Below are 24,091 nucleotides of genomic sequence, written 5' to 3' on the forward strand. Positions count from 1 at the left end.
AGTTTCAGGCATCGAGACATCTTAACAAAGGAACAAACAAACAGATCATATTTGGCAAAAAGTTTCCAGCCATGCATTTAAGAGACATGAGAAACATAATCAGCAGCAAACACGAGAAGTGACGTGAAGAGAGGAGGTCGCCTCCTTTCAGCAGGGAGACAGAGGCGTTTCAAGGCTCAAAGGATTACTCCGCTGCTGAAAATAGTCCCTCGGATGCTGCACCAGTTTGAACATGGAAGTCCCACAAAGTATCCCTCCAGCTTTTATTGTGAAGGATCAACACTCAGACCAGTGAAACTCATTTCTGCAGCTGGAAAGTAAGCGAACCAAAAACTGCAGTGTACAGATTTCTCCTTTAAATAACACAAAGCACGAGAAAAGTGACGCCCATCCTCTCATCCGCCGCCTCTGCTCACTCAGACGTTCACACAGGTAATAAATAAGATAAAACACTTCAGGTGTTTCCCACGCTGGTCTTCAGTCTGAGGGGGTTTCAGTGTTAAAGGAACAGTCAGATTTCTTCCAGAGTCTGAGGAGATGGAGACGACTTTCAAGTCTGTGCATCGAGTACAGGAAGTGAATGTCATTTATGTAGCACCGGCTAACAACTTTGCTCCTGTCAAGGTGTTTTATTTAAGCGTAGAGTATCAGCGAGAACACCTGTGATGGAGCCTGATCTAAAAGCAGCGCCCGTCTGCTGAACCCAAAGCTTCAGAAGATTATTGTGACCGTAGCTGCAAACTACCCAAACTAACGAGCGTCTGAGGCCTGGAGAAAGTTCCTGCTTCGAACGCGAGCTGGACACACAGACCTGAAGCGTGCGTCAGCCTTCGTCTCCGAAGCTTCCTAATGAGCTCGGATCTCAAACTGTCCGACTGTTCCTTTAACTTTCCACAGGAAACCAGCTGAGAAGCTAAGTTATCCCTCTGACTGCTGAAACCCCGCCCTCACAGAGACCAGCGTGCGAAACAGCTCGTTACTCCCTCAGAGGTCATGAAAGAGCACAAAGAGCAGACCCCGCCAACCCAACGCCCGCCTTCAGGAGGTGCCGTCTCTCACTGCGATGCTGATGTTCAAAGGTAGTCCCGGCAAGACCTCTGCGCGGGGTTCAGTGGGCGGAGTCAGTTGAACGCCTCCTTGTTGATCCACATCAGGGTCCGCGTCTCGTTGGGCTTGCACTCGTACTCGATGCTGCTGAACTTGTTGCCGAACTGGCAGTGCTCCCTCTTGTAGTAGTTGTAGTATTTGGCCTGCCACACCGTCTCAAACGTCCCCGCCTTGATAAACTGCACCGAGACACAAAGCAGAGGACTCGAGCTCAAATTCGGCGTCAGGCTTTTAAAACAGGTTTTTGGTGTTTCTAAAGAGGCCAAACTCATGAATCCAGACGGCGTGCGCAGCCATCTGCTGACAGGAAACTGCACAAACGCGTCTGATTGTAGATCTATAAATCTGTGCAGCTGTCACACGGTGATAATACCACCTTAGATTATATTTTTTCTCTCGAGAAGTATAAACAGGTCAGGAATTTAGATGCAAATGTTTCTGAACACGTCCTCTCTGTTTGCTCAGGTTCCTGCGTAGAAACACACGAGGTGAATAAGCTGCTCAGGCTGTTTAACACCACTGATTTACTTTGAAATGCTGCACAAAGTGTGTGTTTGGAGGCGTCTCCTAAACTGTCCAATGATTTTATGTGTTTTTATTGGAACTACACAGGCTCTCGTCTCTGAGTCTGACCCCTCGGTCTCAGTCTTGCTCTGCTGTCACTCTTTCTTGTTTAGAGGATGTTGTTGGCCACCTGAGGCCCTCTGGTTCTCCAGATCATCCTGTCCCTCCACCATGTTTTAAGGAGATTGTGGCTAGCATAGAGCAGGCTGTTCAGGCTATCATAAACAGCATGCCTGCTAATTCTAAGCGTGCAGCCCCACACAGCGCTGGCTGACTGCAGGCCAGCTCCACGCTATCAGAGCGAGCCGCTGCTCTGAGACATCTCACCTCTATGCTGACTTGGACGGGCTGCCGGTCGCCACTCTTGGTGTGCGGGACGCCCTCGGTGTCGTACTGGCCGTGGTAAACCACCGACTCGTCGTCCCTGGACTGCTGCTCCAGCGGGAAGACGACGCCTCCGATGTTCATGTTGCTGTGAGGAAGAAGAGGCCGAAGGGTTATGCACGAAAATAAAAATATTGCACATTTTTATCATTTTTGACATTTTGTCTCAAACACTGTTAAAGACCGTTTGATGTCCAGCAGCGAGCCGAGCGTGTGACGTGAGAGCGACTCCCACAGTATGAAGGAAACAGGAAACAGCCACTCGCATCTAAAAGTCATTAAAATCATCCAGATGTGTAAATGCTGCGAAACGCTTCATAAACGGTTCGGTGGATTTAATTTGTAATTAAAATGTAATTATAGTCACACAGCATAAGGAGAAAAGGAGTCAGGTTACCTCAGAATCGCAGACGTGATTTTACTGTAAGCACATTGGAATAGTTCGCATCCCTGCAGCTCACAGCGTAAACACAGCGCATGTTGAACTGCACATTTGGATTTGCTGTTCTTTATGCTGATGATAACGGCTGTCCTGACCAGCTTGTTTCCCTTTCACACTCCTCTCCTGTACGATACCTGCGACCTGAAAAGTGCAGCGTACTCGGGTGTGTGTACTTCCTGTCGGCCTCCACCTGTGTGTCCTCCCTGTTTGTGTCAGTTTGGAGTTTTCCTTTCATGTCTCTCGTTTACCCACGAAGCCTGTTAACCTGCTACCATCACCATGGTAACTGATGCTGAACACCTGAAGCAGAGTGTAACGTCAGTGTGGGACTCACTGCTGCTGTGACAGGAGGTCCGCCCCCTCGCTGTGGGCGGATCTTTACTCTCACAGTTACAACGATGGCTCCTGCAGGGCCCACAAATCACTGCCACATATCAATATGCACCTTTATTTAACTGATAGTACTTCAGTGTTTTTACATGTAATGGAGTATTCTCTGATGGTATTTCTGCTCCTGCAATAAGCACATTTTACCCCCGTTATTCCATAATGAACACGTCACTTCCTTTATTTGTCCCCGGTAACCGCAAACCTCCGCCCTGACCGGGAACGACACGTGATCCCCGCATGATTTATTCAGGCAGGTGTCGGATGCTCCGGCCTGCAGGAGGAGCAGCAGCCTGCTCCTCATCATCACCTCCTCATCCTCATCATCACCTCTTGCAGACGTTCTTTATCATTTCTCGCACATGCGCGCTGGCGTGCCGCACACACAGGTTACCGAGATGCTTACGTGGCCTCGACGTTTCCAGGCTTCAGCACCACCTCGATCTTGTACTTGGAGCCCGTGAGGAGCTTGATGGTCCGGCTCTGGCCGAACCGGGTCCCGTCCACCTTGAAGAAGACCGGGCCGTCGTTGGGCTGGATCCGCAGCGCGATGGAGATGTTGATGATCGGGGGGACGTCGTCCATGGCGCCGAGCTCAGGGAGGGGGAGGCGGACGCGTGAGAGAGATGCTGAGGAAGGACCAGAATCAAGCTGCACGCTCACACGGCTTCCGGTGACAGCTGCTTTCAAAATAAAAGACTGCAGCTGCAAATACCAAGGCAAATGTATGTGTGTGTGTGTGTGTGTGTGTGTGTGGGGGGGGGGGGGGGGGGGGGGGGTCAATAAATGTCACCGGTGGGCTGTTATTAAAAAAAATAAGTTTATCTGACAGTCGGGAAATTTGTAAAAGGTTAAAAACAAAAGAACAAGTTTAACGAAGAGCTTGTGAAACTGAATGTGACATAAAACAGGTTAGACAGAAACACAACACCTGTGCACGCGCAACATGACGTCACAGGCAGGAAATGACCGGGAGATGAAAATATGTTCACACCGCTGCCGGTAAAACGCTGTCCCCTCGTTGCCAAAGCAACATCTTTGTTACCTTTGAGCAAAAACGTTAAAAACAGATAAAAACAGCTGATTTAAGTAAACTTGAGGTCCCGCGTGTCTGTAAGCTGCAGGTGTGACTTTATGCTTTTATATCTCTGCTGCTTTGAAATCACAGACTGTCACACTGATGTCTTTGTGAGTCTGTGCTGCGTGTTTGCTTGAGGGGAGAAGCTGTGATGTGTCATTAAAAAGAACCGAGTCAGCAGAACCTCACGAAGATGGTTTATTGAATCATCGTCATATTTACACGAACCCAAAACAAAAAGGCTCAAATTTAAAAATAAAAAATTCACTTTGCTTCTCTGTGATTTTTTTCTATAAAAATTTTAAAAGTATGTACAAAAGTTTGCGTTTCCTGTGAAACACAAACTGCAGAGGGAATATATTAGAGTTAAAAAACCGAAGTGCTCGAGGTGCTTTGATAAAACTGGAACGCCGTCATCGATCCAGCTCGGCCTGCAGGATCTCGCCCCAGGTCTCCGCGTCCAGCGGCGTCAGCTTCCTGCCGCTCAGCTCGTCCGCCGACCTCACGTGGCTGAACCGTCCAATCAGCCAGTCTTTCTTCACAAGGCTGCGGATGTAGTTCCTCACCAGGATCAGCTGAGGACAGGAAACAGGAAACGGTTAGAAAGCAGTTCTGCTGTTTCTGGGTGACGCTGCTTTCATAAGCTGGACTAAAAGCAGTTTTTAATAATGACATTAAAAGAAATGGCTGCAGCGTCTGACATGTGGACAAGTCTTCACTCCGCTCTGTTTCACAGGCAGAACTAACAGTTATAAAGTTATGAGTATATCCAACACTTCAGCCACAGGTTCTGCCCCTCAGCAGCCTTCCAGCAGAAGCCCAATCAGACGAAAGCTGATGGCTCTCAGAGCTGCTTCATCCCAGCAAAATAATTCCCAGCTGACTGTCACTATTCCAGGCCAGGGATCCTTTGGGGAAATTATTCAAAATTTCAGCTCAAACAAAGGGCGAAGTGTTCTTAGACATTTTCCAACAATATATTTTGAGGGACTTAAAGCTTGAATATGAAAAGAAAACAACAACATGTCTTCAGCGTGACGTTCCACAGGTGTGACACCGTGGACCAAACCTAACTTCATAGAACGTTTCTGTGAAACCTGCATCCCAAGTTTGTGATGCTTTTTGGAATATTCAGGATTTAATGTGCATAAATCAACTCGTCTGATACGAAAACCTGGAGATCAAATCTCAGCTCTGACCTGCAAACCTGCTGACACAGGTCACGTGACCTTCATCAGCATCAGATCCCTCAGAAAAACATCGATGGAAAAATGTTTAAAACCTCTGACCTTCATCCCTTTTTGACTAATGACTGCAGGACCTGAAATGAGCGTAGTTCCTGTTTGAAGCAGATCATTAACCTGGAAAAGTTTCAGAAGAATCTGAGATGTTTTCTAAGACATAATATGTTAGGAACCTTCCAGGAGAGGCCGTGTCTCCGGTCGCTGTCGACCTCCCTCTGGCAGATGGCTCGGACCATCAGGCACTGCTTCCTCCACAGCTGCTCGCTCTGCTCGATGATCTGATGCCACAGCCTGCAGGTCCTCGCCGCGCTGCACAGGCTCGCCGCGTCCAGCTCGCCAAAGATCCTCACGCTCATTTCTGTCGGCAGCATCTCGGCAAAGTTGCGAGGTGGGGCTGTGCCTTTGGCTGCCGTCAGGGCGGGGCCTCCTTCACAGAGAAAAAACACTGGTGGAGTCCTCCCACACACATGCTGCATAATAGAGTCGGACTGAGTGGAAGAGCCTGAGGAAAGAGCCGACAGCGATGGAGAAATGAGTCACAGATTAAAGACCTCAGACTTTTAACTCACACTGTGGAGGTCGAGTGAAGGATGAAGACAAATCACAGTGAAGCCTGAGATTCTTCATCAAACATGTTGCAAAGCACAGACGCAGGAAAAGCGAAATAAAATGCAGGTTTGTTTTTTATGACATCACAAAGACAGAAAGGTTCAAGATGAGCCTGTGAGCTGAAAAAGAGACAAAATGACTGAAATGAGCGAGAAAAGAAAGAAAAAGACCTCCGAGAGAGTAGCGACGAGAAGATCCAGCTGCCAAATAATGAAGACTTCACACAAAATAAGCAGAAAAAAGCGAAAACTTTGGAAACCAGGACACAAAGGACTGTGAGACGAACCAGAAAGATTCTGCGCAGAGAAGGTGAAGGGCTCCCACGTCAAACCGAAAGAGAAACACGAACAGTGGGGTCCCCACGGACCCAGCCTGGAGACGTCACCCAAGCACAAACTGCTTCCCGTGTCTGTCTTCAAAGACAGACGTGATAAATATCCCCGTTGTTTCCGTCCTGCGTGGCTCTTTTGGCCGACGCTCTGATTTTCGGTAACAAAAGCTGATTTTAATGCTTCACCCCGACCACTCGCCTCCGCCCCTGCTAACAGCTAACAGCTAACAGTTCATGAAAAACTCCACCGGCCGCTTCCGCTTTCAGACCGAACACCGACTTTTACCGTGCACGTGTCCCGGTGTGTGTGATAAGAAGGCGGCGGCGCGCGAGAGAAAACCGGTGTCTTACCGTCCGCGAGGTCTCTGACAGACAGCTCACACGGTTTAAATGTCCTAACGGATGTTTACAAACGTACGCTACGTCATCATATTTTGATTTTTGGCGCATGCGTGCAAGGCATAAACGTCCGTTAATTTAAATTTGAAAACCGTTGAAAATATGATTTTCTTAATTTTCTAATTATAAAATTAAACTGTAAAGCATTTCTCACGCTGCAGTTCTTAAGCAGTCCCTACCACATCCCATTCATTAATCTGCCGATTCTTCAAATATATGGAAAATGTGGAACTTTTTTTACGTTTGTTTGTATTTTTCATCGATAACTCACGTGCAACAACGCTGTCATATTAAAAGCATTTCGGCAGAAGAGATAAATGTTTTGTTTTTACAGATTAATTTCATCTGCATACACGGGGTGGTTAGCACAGGCAAGGTTAGGTTTATTTTTAAGGGAGATTAATAAAAGATCAGAGAGATTCTGGGCGGAGTTCGGTGAGTGACGTCAGAGACCCAGTGCGCACGCTCCGCTCCGACCCGGAAGTTTTGAACGGTGTTGCTGAGCTGAAGTTGTGTCGGTGCTGCTGCTCGGTCTGGTTCCCCTCCACAGTCCGAGAAGCTGCTTTTAACCTGAAACCTTTTGAACTGTCGAAGCGTGGCGCTGCTCTGTTTTCCTCCACGTTCCTCCAGCGGGGTGCAGCTGCCTCCGTCCGCTCCGCTGAGCCGATGTCTGGCTTCGACCTGGTCCCGGTGGACGGCGGGGATCCGGTCCACCTGCCACCCGGAGAGACGGTGTTGGGCCGGGGCCCGTTACTGGGAGTGAGTCCTCCTCTCCTCTTCAGTTTGAAAACATGACCGCGGATCATTTACAGACTTCTGCTCGTTACAGCAGCACGTGATCTTTAATCACGTGATACATCCAGGGAAGCTTAGCGTCACTTAAAAACATGATTTAAACCTCATAACTAATCAATAACAAAGTGACCAGACATGATCAGGTGGATCACTGATCTGCCGACGTAGAGAGGGCGGGGCTTCATAAGCTAGCACCTTGAACTTTGACCCTCCTCCGTCCTCCTGCCAGATGCTGCTCAGGTGTATCCTTTAAAACAGGGGAGGGGAATGCAACGCCTCGAGGTCCAGAGGTGTCCTTCATCCATTCATTTAAATGGCCTCCAGTTCTCCAGAGGCCTGGTGATGAACTAATCATCTGATCCAGGTGTGTTCACCCAGGGTGAGATCTAAACCCCACCCCTGCTTTATAAGGCTACAACGGGCCACTGTGCAAAAGTCTTGAGCCACCCATCATGTCTGTATAATTTGACCTGTTCCTGTTTAAAAAAACACAACTTAAAAAACATGAAATAAATGAAACTAAAGTCCACAGAAGAAAAAGTTCTAAACATGTTTGATCTGACCCGTCAGAGACAGCAGCGTGTGTGTTCGTGGACTCTGTTAGAGCAGCTCAGCATCATCACAGTGGGAAATGATCCGTCATGTGGGCGTGGCTTTGATGCAGCTTTTCCCTCTCTTGTTTTTCTGTCGTTGTTCTGAGACCTGGTTTGCTTCCCTTCATTCATCACGGCTGAGCTTGAGTCTGTTTGATTTATTCAGAGTAATACTGTAAAAGGAGCAGCTGGAGACGTCTGTAAACGCTGCCTTGTTTCCCGTCTCAGATCAGTGATAAGCGAGTCTCCAGACACCACGGGCTGCTGGACAACCTGAGCGGAGAGCTGCGCCTCAAAGCCGTACGTTCGTCCTTCCTCCTGTTCCTGAATGTGAGGCAGGCCACAGGTTTAGGTTTAGATTTCTTATTACATTAGCTTTATTACATAATCATTTTATTATTCAACATTATAGTAAATGTAGAAGTGTGGTTGTTTCATATCATAGAAATCTCCCTTTGCTTTAAATTCAGCCTTGGTCCCTGTTGCTTTGGAAGATTTTGTTTTTAATTCCATTATTATTATTATTATTATTATTATTGTTGTTGTTGTTGTTGTTGCTGTTTGAGTTTCGGTTTAACCTCCTGCTGTTTCGGTCCTCAGACACACCTGAACCCGTGCTTCATTCAGTCGACCCCCACCGATGACCCTCGACCTCTGCAGAAAGGTTCCTGGCACGTCCTTCGTCACGGAGACTTCTTCTCTCTGCTGCCGGGTCGGTTCATCTACGAGGTGGTGTCAGTGGGCGGAGACGAGCGCACGCCCAGGTACTTCTGACGTCTGAAAAACGCTCCTTTCTGTCCTGATGTCGGTCGAGACAAAGACTCGAACCGTCTCGCTGAGTAATGAAGGTGGAGGCTGCTCTCAGGTAACGGGAGCTCTTTTATCTGTGCGGGCCGCGCCATGCGGGGTTAAACGCTCGGTCAGAACATTAGGCGCAGCGTAGGTTTCCGATTTTGTCGCGCTCTTTGAAGCTGACATCAAAGTTAATGCTTCCAGCTCACAGAAGTTCACATTTATCTGCATCAGTGTCGCTCCCCACAGGAACAGCCAGATGTTAGAAGAAGAAGAAGAGACACTTCCTGTTCCTCCTGATCCAGCTGTGGATCTACGTCCAGCTGCCAGACTGAACCAGGAGGAGCCGCCGCCGTCAGCAGCTCCGCAGGAAGACGAGGAGGCCGAGAGACCGTTCAAGGTAGGCTGAACTTTTCAGAGACGAGAAGCTGCTGGAGAAGGACTCCTCAGGGGGCGGGGCCTAAGAGTGACGTCAGCAAGTGTGAATATTTAATCAAGGAGGCGCTTTCAGAGTGCAGGGTTAATGTGATGTGACAGAAACATGAAACTTTAGAACAGTTTGTTTTTTGACAAACAAACACTGACAGAAATAATCATCATCAGAACAGGACTTACTGTAAGAATAAAGGAAACTTTGGTTGACAGCAGCTCCTCCCTCGTTCACCAGGGGGCGCCACAGCAGGCGGCTTCACGTGTTTGATCCCACAGTGGGCGTGTCAGTGGCTCAGTGGATGGCAGTGTGAAAGCGAGCAGCCAATCAGTGAAGTCGTCTCGTTGCGTTTCTTTCAGGGAGACTCGGCAGGATCGGTGAAAGACGATCAGCGAGGCGCCGCTCCGTCTGTGACCAGGAGAAGAGTTTTACCTGCATGGATGCAGGCGGCTGTACCTGCTGCAAAGACTCCGCCCTCCACCCCGACAGGTAACAAAGACCCGTCCTGTGTTCCCTCTGCCTGCGGGGGGCGCCCTTTCTGATCCTGTTATTTGTTTGAAAATGTCTGTTTAGTTCGGACCTGCCGACCTGCAGCGCCGTCACCTGCCACTAAACGAGCAGCTGTCGCACGAGCCACGCCCGCAACAACCTCCTCACCTGAGGAGGCGGAGTTCACAAGGAAGGAGGAGGAGAGGCCGAGGAAGAGGAGAAAACTGAGTGATGACGAAGAACAACCTGAGGTGAGACCTGTTGAGCAGAGTTTCTGTTTCCAGGTTTAAATTCCGCCTCCTGACCTAAGAGACTAATATGTCCTCTGGCTTTCAGGAGGCCGCCGCCCACCGTCGGGCTAAACCGAACAGGTCTGAGGACAGCGGCGAGAACGACACCTTCACCATGAAGGCGGAAGCGGAGGACAAAGCAAATGAGTCTGAGAAGGAGGGCAAGATGTCTGAAAACAACGGGACGTCTAAACGAGCCGAGCCCGCCGGGTCAGACGGAGACGCCGAGTCTGGCCCCGCCCCTTCCAAAGCCCGAGTCAGAACGCCGTGTCCGTACGGGACGGCCTGCTACAGGTACGACACTGAAACACACGGAGTCACAGGCTGAATTTATTCTGAGAGCTTTTGCTTTGATGTCTCGTTTCCCTCTGAAGACGAGCTGAAGAGCACTCGAGCCGATGAGGTGCGTCAAGCGCCTCTCGTAGCCCCGCCCCTTCACCATCTCACAGATGCCGCTCGCTGCCTCAGATTAGTCCTTCAGATTTCACTTTTAGAAAAATCTTTGAAACAAGGAGCAGCTGTCCTCACTGCAGTGACTCCAGCAGCTGGTTCCAGCCCACGGTGTGGTGCAGGCTGCATAGCAAACAGCTGCAGGTGACCGCCCTGCACAGGTGGGCTTCACACCCTTCGTTTCCTCCCTGCTTGTGTTTTCCAGGAAGAACCCACTTCATTTCCAGGACTGCAGTCACCCTGGAGACACAGACTACGAGGAGGAGGAGGAGGAGGAGGACAAACCCGAGTGTCCTTACGGCAGCGACTGCTACAGGTTAGAGCTGAGCTGACGGCCGAGGCTCTGCAGCTGCTGACAAACAGCTGGATCAAACAGACACCAACGAGGAGCCTCAGAGATCACACATCAGGGTTTAGTTACTTAATAACTGCCTGCAGCACATTGTTGCTGTCAGAGAACACAAAGCTATTGATTTGATACTTTTTCTGTTTTATCTTCTTTTTATTGACTTTATTGCATTTAGTGCTTTTTAGAAAAACTGCAAACGAACGTTTTTGTAAAAACTGAGGGTCACTACGAAGGACACACACACACACACACACACACACACACACAGGGACACACAGGGACATACACACAGGGACACACAGGGACATACACACAGGGACACACACACACAGGGACACACACAGGGACACACACACACACACACAGGGACATACACACAGGGACACACACAGGGACACACACAGGGACACACACACACAGGGACACACACAGGGACACACACAGGGACACACACACACACACACACACACAGGGACATACACACAGGGACACACACAGGGACACACACAGGGACACACACACACACACAGGGACATACACACAGGGACACACACAGGGACACACACAGGGACACACACACACAGGGACACACACAGGGACACACACAGGGACACACACACACACACACACACACAGGGACATACACACAGGGACACACACAGGGACACACACAGGGACACACACACACACACAGGGACATACACACAGGGACACACACAGGGACACACACAGGGACACACACACACAGGGACACACAGGGACACACACAGGGACACACACACACAGGGACACACACAGGGACATACAGGGACACACACAGGGACACACACACACAGGGACACACAGGGACACACACACACAGGGACACACACAGGGACACACACAGGGACACACACACACACAGGGACACACACACACACAGGGACACACACACACACACACACACACACACACACACACACACACAGGGACACACACACACACACACACACACAGGGACACACACACACACACACACAGGGACACACACACACACACACAGGGACACACACACACACACACACACACACAGGGACACACACACACACACACACACACACACACAGGGACACACACACACACACACAGGGACACACACACACACACACACACACAGGGACACACACACAGGGACACACAGGGACACACACACACAGGGACACACACACAGGGACACACAGGGACACACACTGATGCGATTCGTGTTCCTCAGAGCAGCGTTTGTTTGGTTGACACTTGGCTCGCTGTCTCCGTGCTCGCTGCAGACTCTGCGATGAGTAATTCGAGTATTTTTAACTCGACGCGGCCGACGCTGCAGACGGACGGCTGTCAGGAAACATCGTCTGACCTGCATCGCTCGACTTTATTCTGACGTGAACTTTGTTTCCTCTGCAGGAAAAACCCCCTGCACAGGAAGGAATACAAACACACAAAGAAACCAGGTACGCTCATGGACACACACACATTTGTGTCGTACAGGTGGAAGTAAATAACAACAGGTGATAAATAAAAGGGTCTGAAAATTAGAAACAGAAACTAAATCTCGGCCACTTCATTCTCTGACTCACTCGCAGTAAATCCCCCCACAGCTCGCCACGTCGCCAAAAAGACTCCCGCTGACGACGAGGACGAGTACGAGGACAGCTTCATTAATGACGACAGCGAGGACGCGGGCGATGACTCGGACTACGTCCCTCCTGACTCAGACGACAGCGGTAAGGAGGACATCAAAGGCCTGCAGAGAGAGGCTACGGCCTTCCTGAAGAGGAGGAAGTAAGCGGAAACCTGCCCTGCCCCTCGCTGAGGGCTCACCAGACCAGAACGCCGTGTTTGATGACGTCATCCTCTACAAACGAAAAGATCAAACCCGCTCCATCTGCATTAGAGACAGATGAGAGGCTGTCCTTTCATCTTTGTGTCCTGATTGATTTTAAACCATACCTGTGTGGTTTTTCACATTAAAGGTTCAGCAGCGTTTTGTAGAGAGGCTTTTAATGTGAAAAACATCTGTTAATATATTCAGCAAAGAAGAAACGAGTATGAACACATGATTTCTGCTTTCTGATTCCTTTTGTTTTTACTTTATGGTACTCGTCATGTTGGATAAGACACGTCCTCGTGTTGTTTCACATTAAAAGTCTCAAAGTCTTCCCTTTACAGACTTTTAATGTGGAAATAACATCAGGAAGTCTTTGTGAATAAGGAGTGAGATAACAAGGAAAAAACATATTTACATTTTTTTTGTTGTATTTCCATTTTCTTCTTTGCTGTGGTGAGGAACATCCAGGTGTTTTTTCAAATTAAAAGTCTTGCAGCCTGTCAAACTTGGATTGCATCAATCAGGAGCACAGCAAAGGAGAAACACGTGGATTAAAACGTAAAACTATTATTTCTGCCATCATGTTTCAGTTTGCTCTACTTGTGATTAGTGCTGAGGTGCATCCAGGTTTTTTCAGAGTAAAACTCATATTTAGGCTTTCAAATATATGCCTATGTTTTGCTTTTAATGTGAAAAACAGAGGAAGTCTTTGCACTTTTTCAAAATAAGTCTCATTGTTTTCATTTTAATGTGAAAAAGTCTTCATATATCTGTAGTGTCACGAAGAAGAAACAGCGGGTGGCTTCTTCCACTAAAAGGACTTTTAATGTGAAAGGGATTATTTCTGGCTGTGGGGGTGGAGCACGTGTGAGGCCCACCAAACATTAAAATGAGTAACACTAAAATAAAAACCCGACCCATTTAAGTTCTGGATTTCCCCGAGTTTACCTGTAAAGTCACCTGTGAGAAGTCGACCTGAGGCCGTCCAAAGTGGACGCGCTCGGCTCAGTTTTATTTTGAAGCAGCTTTAAAATGAAGCGAGTGATTCATTCTGGTAAGACGACCCTCTTTGGAGACGGCGTCCTCCACAGAGGGTCCGAGCAGCGACCTGACAGCTGAGCCGTGGCGCTCTCTGAGCTGCTTTTATTTTGTAAATAGAGTCTGTGCTGTTGGCCGCAGGTGAGTCGCTCAGAGAGGAAGGTGAACCGTTTTTATCAGCTCACTGATTCCTGGACTGTTTTTCTATTAAATACATCAAAAACAAAGCGGCGTCTCCTTTCTTCCTTCTGTCACAGCTGCGACAGGAAGTCCATTTGATTGATTAGGAAGCTCAGCCCCTGATGTTTGGCTGACCCGGCAGAGCTGTGGAGTGTTTTGTGTTTTGCAGCCCGCTGGTGACTGCCATCCTGAGGGGAGGGTCTCTAAACGTTCTTTGCTAATCTGACAGAACAAAAATGTGTTTTTATGACAGTTTTTGGTTTCTTTTAACGATCGTAGTCTAACGCACAGAAAGCAAGTATTTGTTCAGCTGTGATGACGGCGGCTTACACTGAGCTTATACACAGGCACCAGTACTGATGCTGGGAGTCGGGCTGTGGGGAATGAGATGTCCAGTCTGAGCCGATGAATCCCGGCTTTGTCGTGGGCATGAAAGAAAATCATCGATGGAAACATTTGGTCATTGAGTGTATTCAGACTGACCTCAACACTGTTTGATGAGGACAGTTTGAGGGGAAAACATCAGGATATGACTTCAGACTCAGTTTAAGAGAAGCTCCTCGCTGTGTCGCTGAGCCTGAAACATCTCTGCTCTTTATAATATCTCACAAAGATAATCCGCATAAACACAAAATGCCGTTTTTACACGATGATTTAGTTTATTAGGGGAACAAAAGCTTTCCAAACCTCGCTGCCCTGTGATGTCGTCGCCTCTTAAAGCTAATAACTGGTTGTGTCATCGTTGGCAGCAAGAACTGCAATCAGCTGTTTGTGATAACTGACATCGCCGAGTAAGACAAAGTCAGTGACATCATCAGCCTGAGAGGGTTACAGAGACATTTCTCAGGCTGTGGAGGTCACAGAAGAGCCCAGATTAACATCTGCAGACCTGCAGACTCACCTGACTCAGATAAGGTCAGAGGTCAACAGTAAGAAAGAGGCGGGGCAAAGATGGGAGAGTCCAAGCAGAAACCACTGCTGACCAAGAAGATCACAAAGTCTCGTCGCACATCTGCCAACAAACATCTGGAGGATAATATTCTGAGGGCTGACGAGACAGAAGCTGAACTTTCTACGTTTCATCCAGAAACATCCCAGCAGCAGCAGCCAGGGTGGTGGTCGCGTGACGGTCTGGCTGCTCTGCAGGAACCAGCAGCTCCACCTCTGATTGGCTCAAAGTCTGGACTTAAACCAGGCCTGGCAGTGAAGCTGGACTTAGCTCCAGGTCGTTCATGATTTAAGAAGAGAGGCAGTTCGTTTTCACAGAGCTGTACCTGTTTGCTTCGTCCATTTCAGGCGCTTTTTATTTGCAACGCAATGAATATTAAAACACTTACAACCATGTGAGTGAACCCTAACATGGGCACACAATGCAAATCAGCAGGGAGGGACTGTAGCGAGTCATTGTTCTCTTCAGGTTCGCGTTCATCGTTGCTAAGCAGATTATACAACAGCAGCATTACAAATATGCAGATCAAACCTGTGAGACAGCGCTGCACACACACACCAGAGAAAGGTCAGAAACCCTGTGATGTGAGGAAGAACAGGCAGTATTGATTTCAGTATAAACTCCCTCGATGCTGCTACAGAGGACGCTGGCGGACTTTGAGTCTGTGCGTCTGAAGCTGCTGCGTGAACATAAATAAGAGACCGGCTTCACAGAGCTGTGTGCTGATCGGCACTAATGAGGGTGGAAACGATGGCGGAGGCTGAACTGATGGTCTAAAGATCAAACCAGCCCACGCAGAGAGCGCACCGAGGTACAAACAGCCTCTGAAAGCTGCACGAACACCAGCACGCACCACTCCAGCTCTCACCTCTGCTCCTTCATTACAAGCTTAAAAATGCATCTTTATTTGACATGAATATGAGCGGAGAATCGTGCATGCGCACGCAGCCTGCTGCATTACCAACAGTTTTACTTTGAACAGCAGGAGCACGTCGGGGAGTCGGGCTGAAATCCACAGAAGAAGAAGAGGCAGGAGGAGATGTGGTGGACTCCTTCCAAACTGCTGGTGTGAGGGCAGAAGGAGGTCGCACCAAACTCTGATTATGTCACTTTAACTGAGGGCCCCGAACGCTGAGGGGTGGTCGACATGTCTTCCTGAAGCCTCACTTCAGCTTCGTAGCTGTTGCCACGGTGGCAGTCGGATGTGACCATATCTAGATAACTTTGCAGCTAATGCTAGTTAGCAACTTCCCACAATTACCCACACAGCAGCCATGTTATTGGTCACATGATGTCATTAAAACGCTCCTTAAAGCTCCAACATCACAAACATGGTGCAGACGTCCAGTTCAGGTGACGCTAGCAGCAACAGCCACCTGTCAGTCAGAGAGGCCACGCCCCTAATAATGCAATCCAGTTTAAACAGGTCTCTGGCCTCAGTGTTGTAAATAATAACAATAATAATATTTTCATCCACATAAGATACAAACAGTTGGAAACGACAAAAACGGGATCAGAAAGTCTCTCCATGGACGATGCAGCGTCGCTAACACTCGGCAGCAGCCACAGTTCTGCTGAGCAAACACGTCACAGCTCGCTCCTCACTTCAGCTCCGAGTCTCTGCGTGCAGCCGCTTTACCGGATGTTTTGTGCCTTCCATAGAAGAAGAAGTAGGTAAGTACCTCAGCTGGCCGCCCTCCACCTCCTCCGTCACCCGGAGGGAGGATGTCCGCGGCTCAGCTTCATCCAGCCACTTGGTGGCCACGAAGCTCACCAGCCTCAGAGGGAACTTGATGGACTTATTCAGCTGCTTCCTGCTGTTTCGGACGCTCACAAAGCAGAGGGTGTTGATGATCCCGTTGCTCATGGCGATGCACTCGATGACGTAGAAGGCCACCAGGGAGTTCTTGTCCGTGGAGATAAGGGTGGGGTAAAAGTCCCGCACCAGGGTGAAACCGTAATACGGCGCCCAGCACAGGATGTAGGCCACCAGGACCAGAATCAGCACCACCACGGTCCTCCTGCGCTTCTGCAGTCTCTTGCGGATCTGTACCGTCTGAAAACCTGGAACATTTTTAAACCACAGCTCTCTGGAGATGTGGGTGTAGCAGACGGCCATGACAGACACGGGGCCCACGAACTCCAGAGCGAAGACGAGGAGGAAGTAAGAGCGGTAGTAAACCTGGTGGTCCACGGGCCAGATCTGAGCGCAGAAGGTCTTATCGGGGCAACCGTCCACATGTGGGTACGTCGTCTCTGAGGCCATGTAGGCAGACGGGATGGAGATGAAGATGGGGACGAGCCAGATGGTCAGGATCACGCAGCACGCCGTCTGGTGCTTCATACGAGGCCTCAGCGGGTGCAGGATCGCCATGTACCTGCAGACACAGACGGGAAGCTGGCTCAGGTGGAGGAGGGCCGGCTTTTGCGCCCTTCACACGGACTGCTTCTAAAACACGGAAACCTTTTGGTTTCTGAAGCTTTGATAATATAAATTTTTAGTTACCGTATTTTTCGGACCATAAAGCACATTAAGCGAAACAAAACAGATGAGTCAAACTACTCCACTCATTCTTCTTTCTTCCTCCACTTCTGTACCATCGATTCATTAATGCTGTATTCTATCACAGCAGCTCTGTTCCCATGTTGCAGCAGTATATTAATGACTAACCTCGTATTGTGGATGGATTATCTCAGCCGTTCTCCTGGCTGAAGTTTGGTCCGTTTACAGCATCCTGCCATGCGACTGCATTTGTCTCTAACCACATTAAATCGGTTCGAGGTCAGTACGCACAACCAGGATTCATACATGAGGCGCTCCGCATTATTAGACGCACTGTCGATTTTTGAGAAAATAAAGGATTTTAAGTGCACCTTATAATTTACCTTTGACCACCGGGGGAGAGAGCGTGCTGAAAGGCGTACCTTTGCTCATGTGTGCCACAGACATGTATGGTTTGTTGTTATTAATATCTCCTTCATACCTTAATGAATCACTATAAACGAATACAAACATCAGTGGGATGATGAAATCAACATAACAAACAGAATATAGTCAACGCTTCCTAAATCAGCTGAATCATAATCATCTGATTTTTTAATGTTGTGATTTTTAATGAATCACAGTCTAAAGGTCCGGCTGTGAGTATCAGTACATCATCAGTTACATAGCAGCGCTGCATTAATCTAACATTGGTCTTACTTTGACCCAGAAGGACTGGCAGCTGGACGATGAGCCTGTCTCAGTCCAAACTGCCGGGCCCTATCAGGTCCTCTCAGGTCCTCTCAGGCCCTCTCGGGCCCTCTCAGACCAAACTGCCGGGTCCTCTCGGGCCCTCTCAGGTCCTCTCAGGTCCTCTCAGACCAAACTGCCGGGGCCCTCTCGGGCCCTCTCGGGCCCTCTCAGACCAAACTGCCGGGGCCCTCTCGGGCCCTCTCAGGCCCTCTCAGGCCCTCTCAGACCAAACTGCCGGGCCCTATCAGGTCCTCTCAGGCCCTCTCAGACCAAACTGCCGGGTCCTCTCGGGCCCTCTCAGGCCCTCTCAGGTCCTCTCAGGTCCTCTCAGGCCCTCTCAGACCAAACTGCCGGGTCCTCTCGGGCCCTCTCAGGCCCTCTCAGGCCCTCTCAGACCAAACTGCCGGGTCCTCTCAGGTCCTCTCGGGCCCTCTCAGGCCCCCTCAGGCCCTCTCAGGGCCTCTTGGGCCCTCTCGGGCCCTCTCAGGCCCTCTCAGGTCCTCTCAGGCCCTCTCAGACCAAACTGCCGGGTCCTCTCAGGCCCTCTCGGGCCCTCTCAGGTCCTCTCAGGCCCTCTCAGACCAAACTGCCGGGGCCCTCTCGGGCCCTCTCGGGCCCTCTCAGACCAAACTGCCGGGTCCTCTCGGGCCCTCTCAGGTCCTCTCAGGCCCTCTCGGGCTCTCTCAGGCCCTATCAGGCCCTCTCGGGCCCTCTCAGACCAAACTGCCGGGTCCTCTCGGGCCCTCTCAGGTCCTCTCAGGTCCTCTCAGGCCCTCTCAGACCAAACTGCCAGGGCCCTCTCGGGCCCTCTCGGGCTCTCTCAGGCCCTATCAGGGCCTCTGATTTGGCTTTTTATCCTGTTCCCTTTGGAGGTTTTGCTCTTTTACAAAGTAAGACTGTTTTTGTGGTGGTTACGTACTGACGGCACCGTCTGGACACGGGACGTTTCAACCTGTGACTGTGAGGACACGTCAGAGATCTTTCTGCTGTTTTTCAGTGCTGTCATCGTCTTGTCTGTTATGAAGGCGGAGCTCCTTTTCCGCCTCTAAAATCTGTGGACACATTTCTTTCCTGGTATTTCTGCCTGAATGGATCGGATTGGTTGAATGGAGCTTTAGTTTTTCAGGATGTCCCCTCTCGGGGGTTCTGGTGTTTCTGTTGATGTAAGACTGTGTTTGCAGTTTCAGAGGAGCTGAGCTTTGATGTAAGCGAAGCAGCAGTCGTGTTCGTTGGATTTAATGGATTGTGTTGTTATCAGCTGCAGAAGTGTTTGTACCCTGAGTCGGTCTGACACGCTGCCAGATGTTTGGATGTGTTCGCTCTCAGGATAACGAGGAAAGTGGAACCACTTTGTTGTCCCCAGATACACAGAAGCTCTCTGGAAACACTAACAGCCGTCAGCCAGGCGTGATGAAGGACGCGTGGAGGACCGCCGGAGCGCGAGCTGCCCGGTTTCACTCAGAAACACGGGAGCTGCTTTTGTTGAAGCAGAATGTAAACCCCGTCTGTCAGCTGGTCCGCTCTGGAATGTGCTTGATGTGGAGCCACCGTCAGGACCCTGCACATCATCAGCGGCCTCGCTGCTGCCGCCACACGCTTCGACTCACACGCTTCGAGTGCTTATCTGGTTTCTTAGCGTGACTCAAACATCATTCATACTTTGGCTCAAGCACACCTGAGGTCACGTGACAGGAAGCATTAATGGAGAAAACCTCTGAAGATTGATCTGAGAGTACAAGGATCCCACCCCGGGGCGGGCTGATGGTCGTTTAAAAGAAGCAGCATTCCCACAGGGGTGTCAAAGTAAGGCCCAGGGCCCAGAATCGGACCGGCAAAACTCAAATATGGCCCAACTGGTCAGCTTAAGAAGATGTGGCAGTTTTTACAGATACTAATGAGTTCTCAGTAAATCAACAAAACCTTCATGTTTAATATTTAATGTGCAATGAGCTCCACTTAAGATCACAGTGGACTTCAGTAAACTTTACAGTAACTGTGCAGTAATTGAATTTGCAGCACTGTTACTGTAAATAAATGACAGGATATGACTGCATTTATACTACTGTAACATTGTATTGATTCTATATTTTTCCTGTAAATTTCCTCAGTATTACTGTAATGTTTGCCAGTCATGTTTTACAGTGTAGCCTCTCCTCTGACGTCTGATTGGATGAAGCATGATGCTCATGTTGGAGGTTTTGATCCCGTCAGAAGGACTCCAGACGCTCTGATCTTCATCAGCGAGTGATGTCGTACTGACCTCGTCCATCTTTCAGGCACAAAGTGAATATTTAAGATTTAAATGGATCACCTGTAAGGACGTCCATCCTGGTAGGATCCTGATGGTTGTTTCAGAGGACCAAACCATGAACATCAGCAATAATTACCAATCATTTCAAAGAGGAGTGGACTTTTCTGTTCCATACTTCTATTCTGTAATAAAACATCCTGGCCTTTACGGAGCCTCTCACTACCTTTTTAGCTCCTCCTACTCTCAGACCTCCCTCTGGGTAAGTCAGTTTTCCTCTGGTTGGGCAGCTTCTGGAAGCCCACTGAGGGGCAGCTCTAAGTGCTGACGCTGTGGCAGAGATTCAGCAATATTATAAACCGAACGTCCGTTACCCAGGATGTTCTCACACGGAACATTTACACGCCAAACCAACCGAAGCACAAACAGAGGCTCTGTGTTGTCTGCTTGTGTTCCCGGAGGTGAACTCACCTGTCCACGGCGATGGCCAGGAGAGCGTTTGTGGACACGTAGAGCGAGACGGTGCGCAGGTAGTTGGTGGAGGCACAGAGCAGCAGGCCGTGCTCCCACGACAGCTGCTTCACCACGTAGTAGTCTAGCAGGAAGGGACAGCAGATCGCTGCCACCAGCACGTCCGACACGGCTAGGTTGGCGATGAGCAGGTTGGTCAGGTTTCTGAGCTGCTTGTAGCGGGCGAGGCTGGTGATGAAGAGGCAGTTCCCCACGCCGCACACCAGCATGATGCCCACCAGCACCACGCCAATGACTATGGTGGCCACGAAGAAGGCCCGCCCCTGCGTGGTGTCCAGGATCTCGTCTGGGGAAATCCCGTAATCTGGGAAGACACCCACCAGCGCTGAGCTGCTGTTGGTCGAGGTGCACATTTTGGATCAGGTCAGCATGCTCGCACTGCTACGCCTGCAGGGACGGGACAACAAGGCAAGGGTTAACCTTTGAAATTTGGGAGGGGCCAAAGTTCACGTTTGAACCGATCAAAAACACCTTTCTATGACTGGTCGCTGTCGTGAAGCTCACCTCTGTTCTCGGGTCAGAGAAGCGAGGACCCTAACTAGAGGTTGTCATGGTTGCAGTAATAAAAAGGTTGACGGTTAGCGGTTGGCAGTGACTAAAAGTGGACCCACCAAAAGATGCAGTTCCTCTAACGGCCAGTTGAGGCTAATGCTAGTCCTCACAGACTCACAAACACAGAGCTTCTCACCGCAGGGGGCGCTCTCGAGTTCATCCAGACTGAACGGGGCAAACATTTTTGTCTTCTGTATATTTTTTAATAGGAGGGTTTGAGTCAGTGGCTATAGTTCAGAGGTAACATATTAACGATCTTTTGGAAACCACCATCGCGGCGACGCCCTGTCCTACATCATTAACCGACCAATCAGCACGCACTAGCAGAACGCTGGGGTTTTGTGGACAGCGTGAGAAAATTTACACAGACTAAAATAAAATGTTTTTGTCTAGGAACAGCGCCCCCTGCTGCACATGCAGCTGAATTATAGCAGGTTCCTGTACAGTGATATTAACAGGAAGTGGTTTGGGAGCATAAATGCATATAACAGAGCGCCCCCTTCAGGCCAGCCTGTGTTTCTAAAGCCATTACTGCCATGACCGCTGATGGCTTCTTTCCCTGCGTGTTTGCTGCAGATGGAGCGTGTCGTTGGCCGCTCGGGGTGAGGCTGGATGTTTGGTGTGCAGCAGTCGTCAGATTCGCCTGCAGGCTGGGGAATGTTGCATCTCAGCTCTGAAAACTCGACGCAGGAGCTTCTCACCAACCTGCCTCCTGATTGTTCTTTGTGCTGCAAGGAGCTGCTGCTCACATCATCGTTAACCCTTTAGCGCAGCACGCCGTGTCCTGTGGGGACGAGTCTTTCCTGCCGTTGTTGTTTTAAAATGTTTCACAGATTATTGATTCATATACTTTTAAACAGACTCGGGAGCTTACATCGCTGAGAAACAGACAGTTTAAAAAGCTTTCATGCAATATGTCATTATAAAAACACAACATTAAACTACACTGCTTTAACGTCTGCTTAATGTTTTAGTGCTCATAATAATTTCAGTATATATATTTTTTTTTAAACAGATTTAATGTTTATTTTTAATAATAATAATAATATAATATTAATATAATATAATAATATAATTATTATTATTAAAAATAATAACGAATAGACCCCTGTGGAACCATTTGCATGTCCCAAAACTTTCGTTATAAACGTATTCATGACTACGGTCGCTTGCCTGCTGTGATGGTTGGAGACGGTGGAGTCGAGCTGAAGATGTTCAGACGTTCGGTGAGCAGGATGGACCTGAGTCCATCAGAGGGACAGCTCAGAGTCAGAGAGGTGGAGGTGGTCTGAGCATGTGCAGAGGGGGTGTGGATATACTGGACAAAGGATGAACAGACATGGGTTGTATTTTAGACTAAATATACTTCATTGTAAGACCAGCTTGTGAGTCTAAGTCATTTAAGTGTTGATTTACGATGGTGAGCTGAGAAAAGGCAACACTGTTTAGAAAAAGACTAAAAGGTGACATTTTAACAAACTCGCTGGCTAAGTGCTGCTCCCTGCTGGTGACAATGTGAGTTGTATTTTCCAGATGGTAATTACAAAAAGTAGCTTTAATGTTTAGGATCTGACTGGAGCATGATGATTATATGATAACATAATGATAATACCGAGAAATAATAATACAAAATATTTAAAAAGAGAAAAATTTATACGGAAAATTTTGTCTTAAAAATAAAGTGAATATATCAGCTGACACATGATCAATTTTTTCACGTTTCACATTTTGTTCACAAAAAAACATAATTTTAATAAAGCTGTGATACAAATGCAGTGAAGAAGAAATAAAAATAACAAATAAGTTCAGATCAATTCCTTGTTTTCCTGTCACTACTTGGTGCAGCACGATCAGATATTTCTGAGCATCTTTTAGCGACTGCTGCCTGTATAGCTGAGACCTCTCTGCCTCCACAGCAGATTAAAAATGAAGCATTAACCTTCCTCTGAGACTTTTGGCCCCTGATTTCAACCCCTGAACCTCATGTTAAGAAATCAAAGCTCAGCAGCAGAGACAGAAACACAGAAACACACAGAGAGTCTCTGATCCTACAGATTAAACACACTGACAGCGTGTAAAGCAGATTTTAAAGCATAAAAACAGAATCAGAATAAAGTTTCAGAGGGTAACCCCCCCCCCCATGTGACCCGAGGCTGGGTGTGAGTCCTGTTAACAATAAATCAGCTGATCTGAGAGAAATAAATAAAAGATGTGGAAGGATTTCATACAGACCTGAAAATGCTTCTCTTCCTCGCTCCGCTCTGCTGAATGAAAAGAAACGAGCGCGAGCAGCAGGCGCGCTCCCGACGAACAGCGACCGACCTCCACCCCCCCCCCCCTCCCCCCACCGCCTCTGACAGGGGAAGCCTGTTTGCTGCGTGTTATTACCCAGGATATGACCGGAGGACGTGTGTGTGTGTGTGTGTGTGTGTGTGTGTGTGTGATTTCTAATGCAACAATTACCTGTGAACCAAACATTAAATTATGTGAGAAAAATAAAATACTTACACATTTCCCACAAGTCCACCAACTACTGAGCTCTCAAGCTGTCACGTGACTTTGGGACAGGCCTCCTGTTTTATCTTTTTATTCAAGATCTGTTCACATGTACTTAGCAAGTACATACACATGAAATGCAAACTATTTACATGGCAACGCACAGCAGGACGTCCCGTACAACGAGCAGGTTCGTCCTTTATTCCACCTTAAATGTCCCGTATACTGACCTGCAGTGCCACGTCCTGACCAACAGATGGCACTCTTACAA

The 24,091-nt window shown here is 48.7% G+C and overlaps 4 protein-coding genes across 4 annotated transcripts; 1 reads left to right on the forward strand and 3 right to left on the reverse strand.

The window, feature by feature from the left end:
* Positions 1–1,121: 1,121 nt before the first annotated feature.
* cnrip1a (cannabinoid receptor interacting protein 1a) lies at positions 1,122–3,469 on the reverse strand. The gene is made up of 3 exons (XM_085355321.1): positions 3,291–3,469; positions 1,999–2,143; positions 1,122–1,286 (listed from the first exon to the last, which is right to left on the reverse strand). The coding sequence occupies exons 1-3, from the start codon at positions 3,467–3,469 to the stop codon at positions 1,122–1,124; spliced, it is 489 nt and encodes a 162-aa protein (XP_085211447.1).
* A 710-nt stretch (positions 3,470–4,179) lies between these two features.
* On the reverse strand, positions 4,180–6,536 carry fbxo48 (F-box protein 48). Its single transcript, XM_085355319.1, has 3 exons — positions 6,498–6,536; positions 5,380–5,708; positions 4,180–4,537 (listed from the first exon to the last, which is right to left on the reverse strand). Exons 2-3 carry the CDS (start codon positions 5,680–5,682, stop codon positions 4,376–4,378), a joined length of 465 nt encoding a protein of 154 aa, XP_085211445.1. The 5' UTR covers positions 5,683–5,708; positions 6,498–6,536; the 3' UTR covers positions 4,180–4,375.
* Positions 6,537–7,035: 499 nt separating this feature from the next.
* aplf (aprataxin and PNKP like factor) lies at positions 7,036–12,736 on the forward strand. Its single transcript, XM_085355301.1, has 10 exons — positions 7,036–7,304; positions 8,162–8,233; positions 8,534–8,697; positions 8,975–9,125; positions 9,515–9,644; positions 9,729–9,895; positions 9,981–10,228; positions 10,590–10,700; positions 12,168–12,214; positions 12,362–12,736. Exons 1-10 carry the CDS (start codon positions 7,212–7,214, stop codon positions 12,547–12,549), a joined length of 1,371 nt encoding a protein of 456 aa, XP_085211427.1. The 5' UTR covers positions 7,036–7,211; the 3' UTR covers positions 12,550–12,736.
* Positions 12,737–16,364: 3,628 nt separating this feature from the next.
* On the reverse strand, positions 16,365–21,125 carry prokr1a (prokineticin receptor 1a). Its single transcript, XM_085355309.1, has 2 exons — positions 20,713–21,125; positions 16,365–17,136 (listed from the first exon to the last, which is right to left on the reverse strand). Exons 1-2 carry the CDS (start codon positions 21,123–21,125, stop codon positions 16,365–16,367), a joined length of 1,185 nt encoding a protein of 394 aa, XP_085211435.1.
* Between the last annotated feature and the right edge of the window lie 2,966 nt (positions 21,126–24,091).

This window comes from Diplotaxodon limnothrissa, linkage group LG6, assembly GCF_057381915.1.
Source record: "Diplotaxodon limnothrissa isolate DT_005_m linkage group LG6, D_limnothrissa_male_GT1.1, whole genome shotgun sequence".
Lineage (NCBI taxonomy): Eukaryota > Metazoa > Chordata > Actinopteri > Cichliformes > Cichlidae > Diplotaxodon > Diplotaxodon limnothrissa.

Excerpts from the sequence above, each read along its gene's own strand:
- cnrip1a (XM_085355321.1), bottom strand. The coding sequence starts at position 3,469 with ATGGACGACGTCCCCCCGATCATCAACATCTCCATCGCGCTGCGGATC. Across the intron at positions 2,144-3,290 it reads CCTGGAAACGTCGAGGCCAC|CAACATGAACATCGGAGGCG; the intron begins GTAAGCATCTCG and ends TCTTCCTCACAG. Across the intron at positions 1,287-1,998 it reads CCGTCCAAGTCAGCATAGAG|TTTATCAAGGCGGGGACGTT; the intron begins GTGAGATGTCTC and ends GTCTCGGTGCAG.
- fbxo48 (XM_085355319.1), bottom strand. The coding sequence starts at position 5,682 with ATGCAGCATGTGTGTGGGAGGACTCCACCAGTGTTTTTTCTCTGTGAA. Across the intron at positions 4,538-5,379 it reads GACACGGCCTCTCCTGGAAG|CTGATCCTGGTGAGGAACTA; the intron begins GTTCCTAACATA and ends TCCTGTCCTCAG.
- aplf (XM_085355301.1), top strand. The coding sequence starts at position 7,212 with ATGTCTGGCTTCGACCTGGTCCCGGTGGACGGCGGGGATCCGGTCCAC. Across the intron at positions 9,645-9,728 it reads TCCGCCCTCCACCCCGACAG|TTCGGACCTGCCGACCTGCA; the intron begins GTAACAAAGACC and ends ATGTCTGTTTAG. Across the intron at positions 9,896-9,980 it reads ATGACGAAGAACAACCTGAG|GAGGCCGCCGCCCACCGTCG; the intron begins GTGAGACCTGTT and ends TCTGGCTTTCAG.
- prokr1a (XM_085355309.1), bottom strand. The coding sequence starts at position 21,125 with ATGTGCACCTCGACCAACAGCAGCTCAGCGCTGGTGGGTGTCTTCCCA. Across the intron at positions 17,137-20,712 it reads CTGGCCATCGCCGTGGACAG|GTACATGGCGATCCTGCACC; the intron begins GTGAGTTCACCT and ends CTGTGTCTGCAG.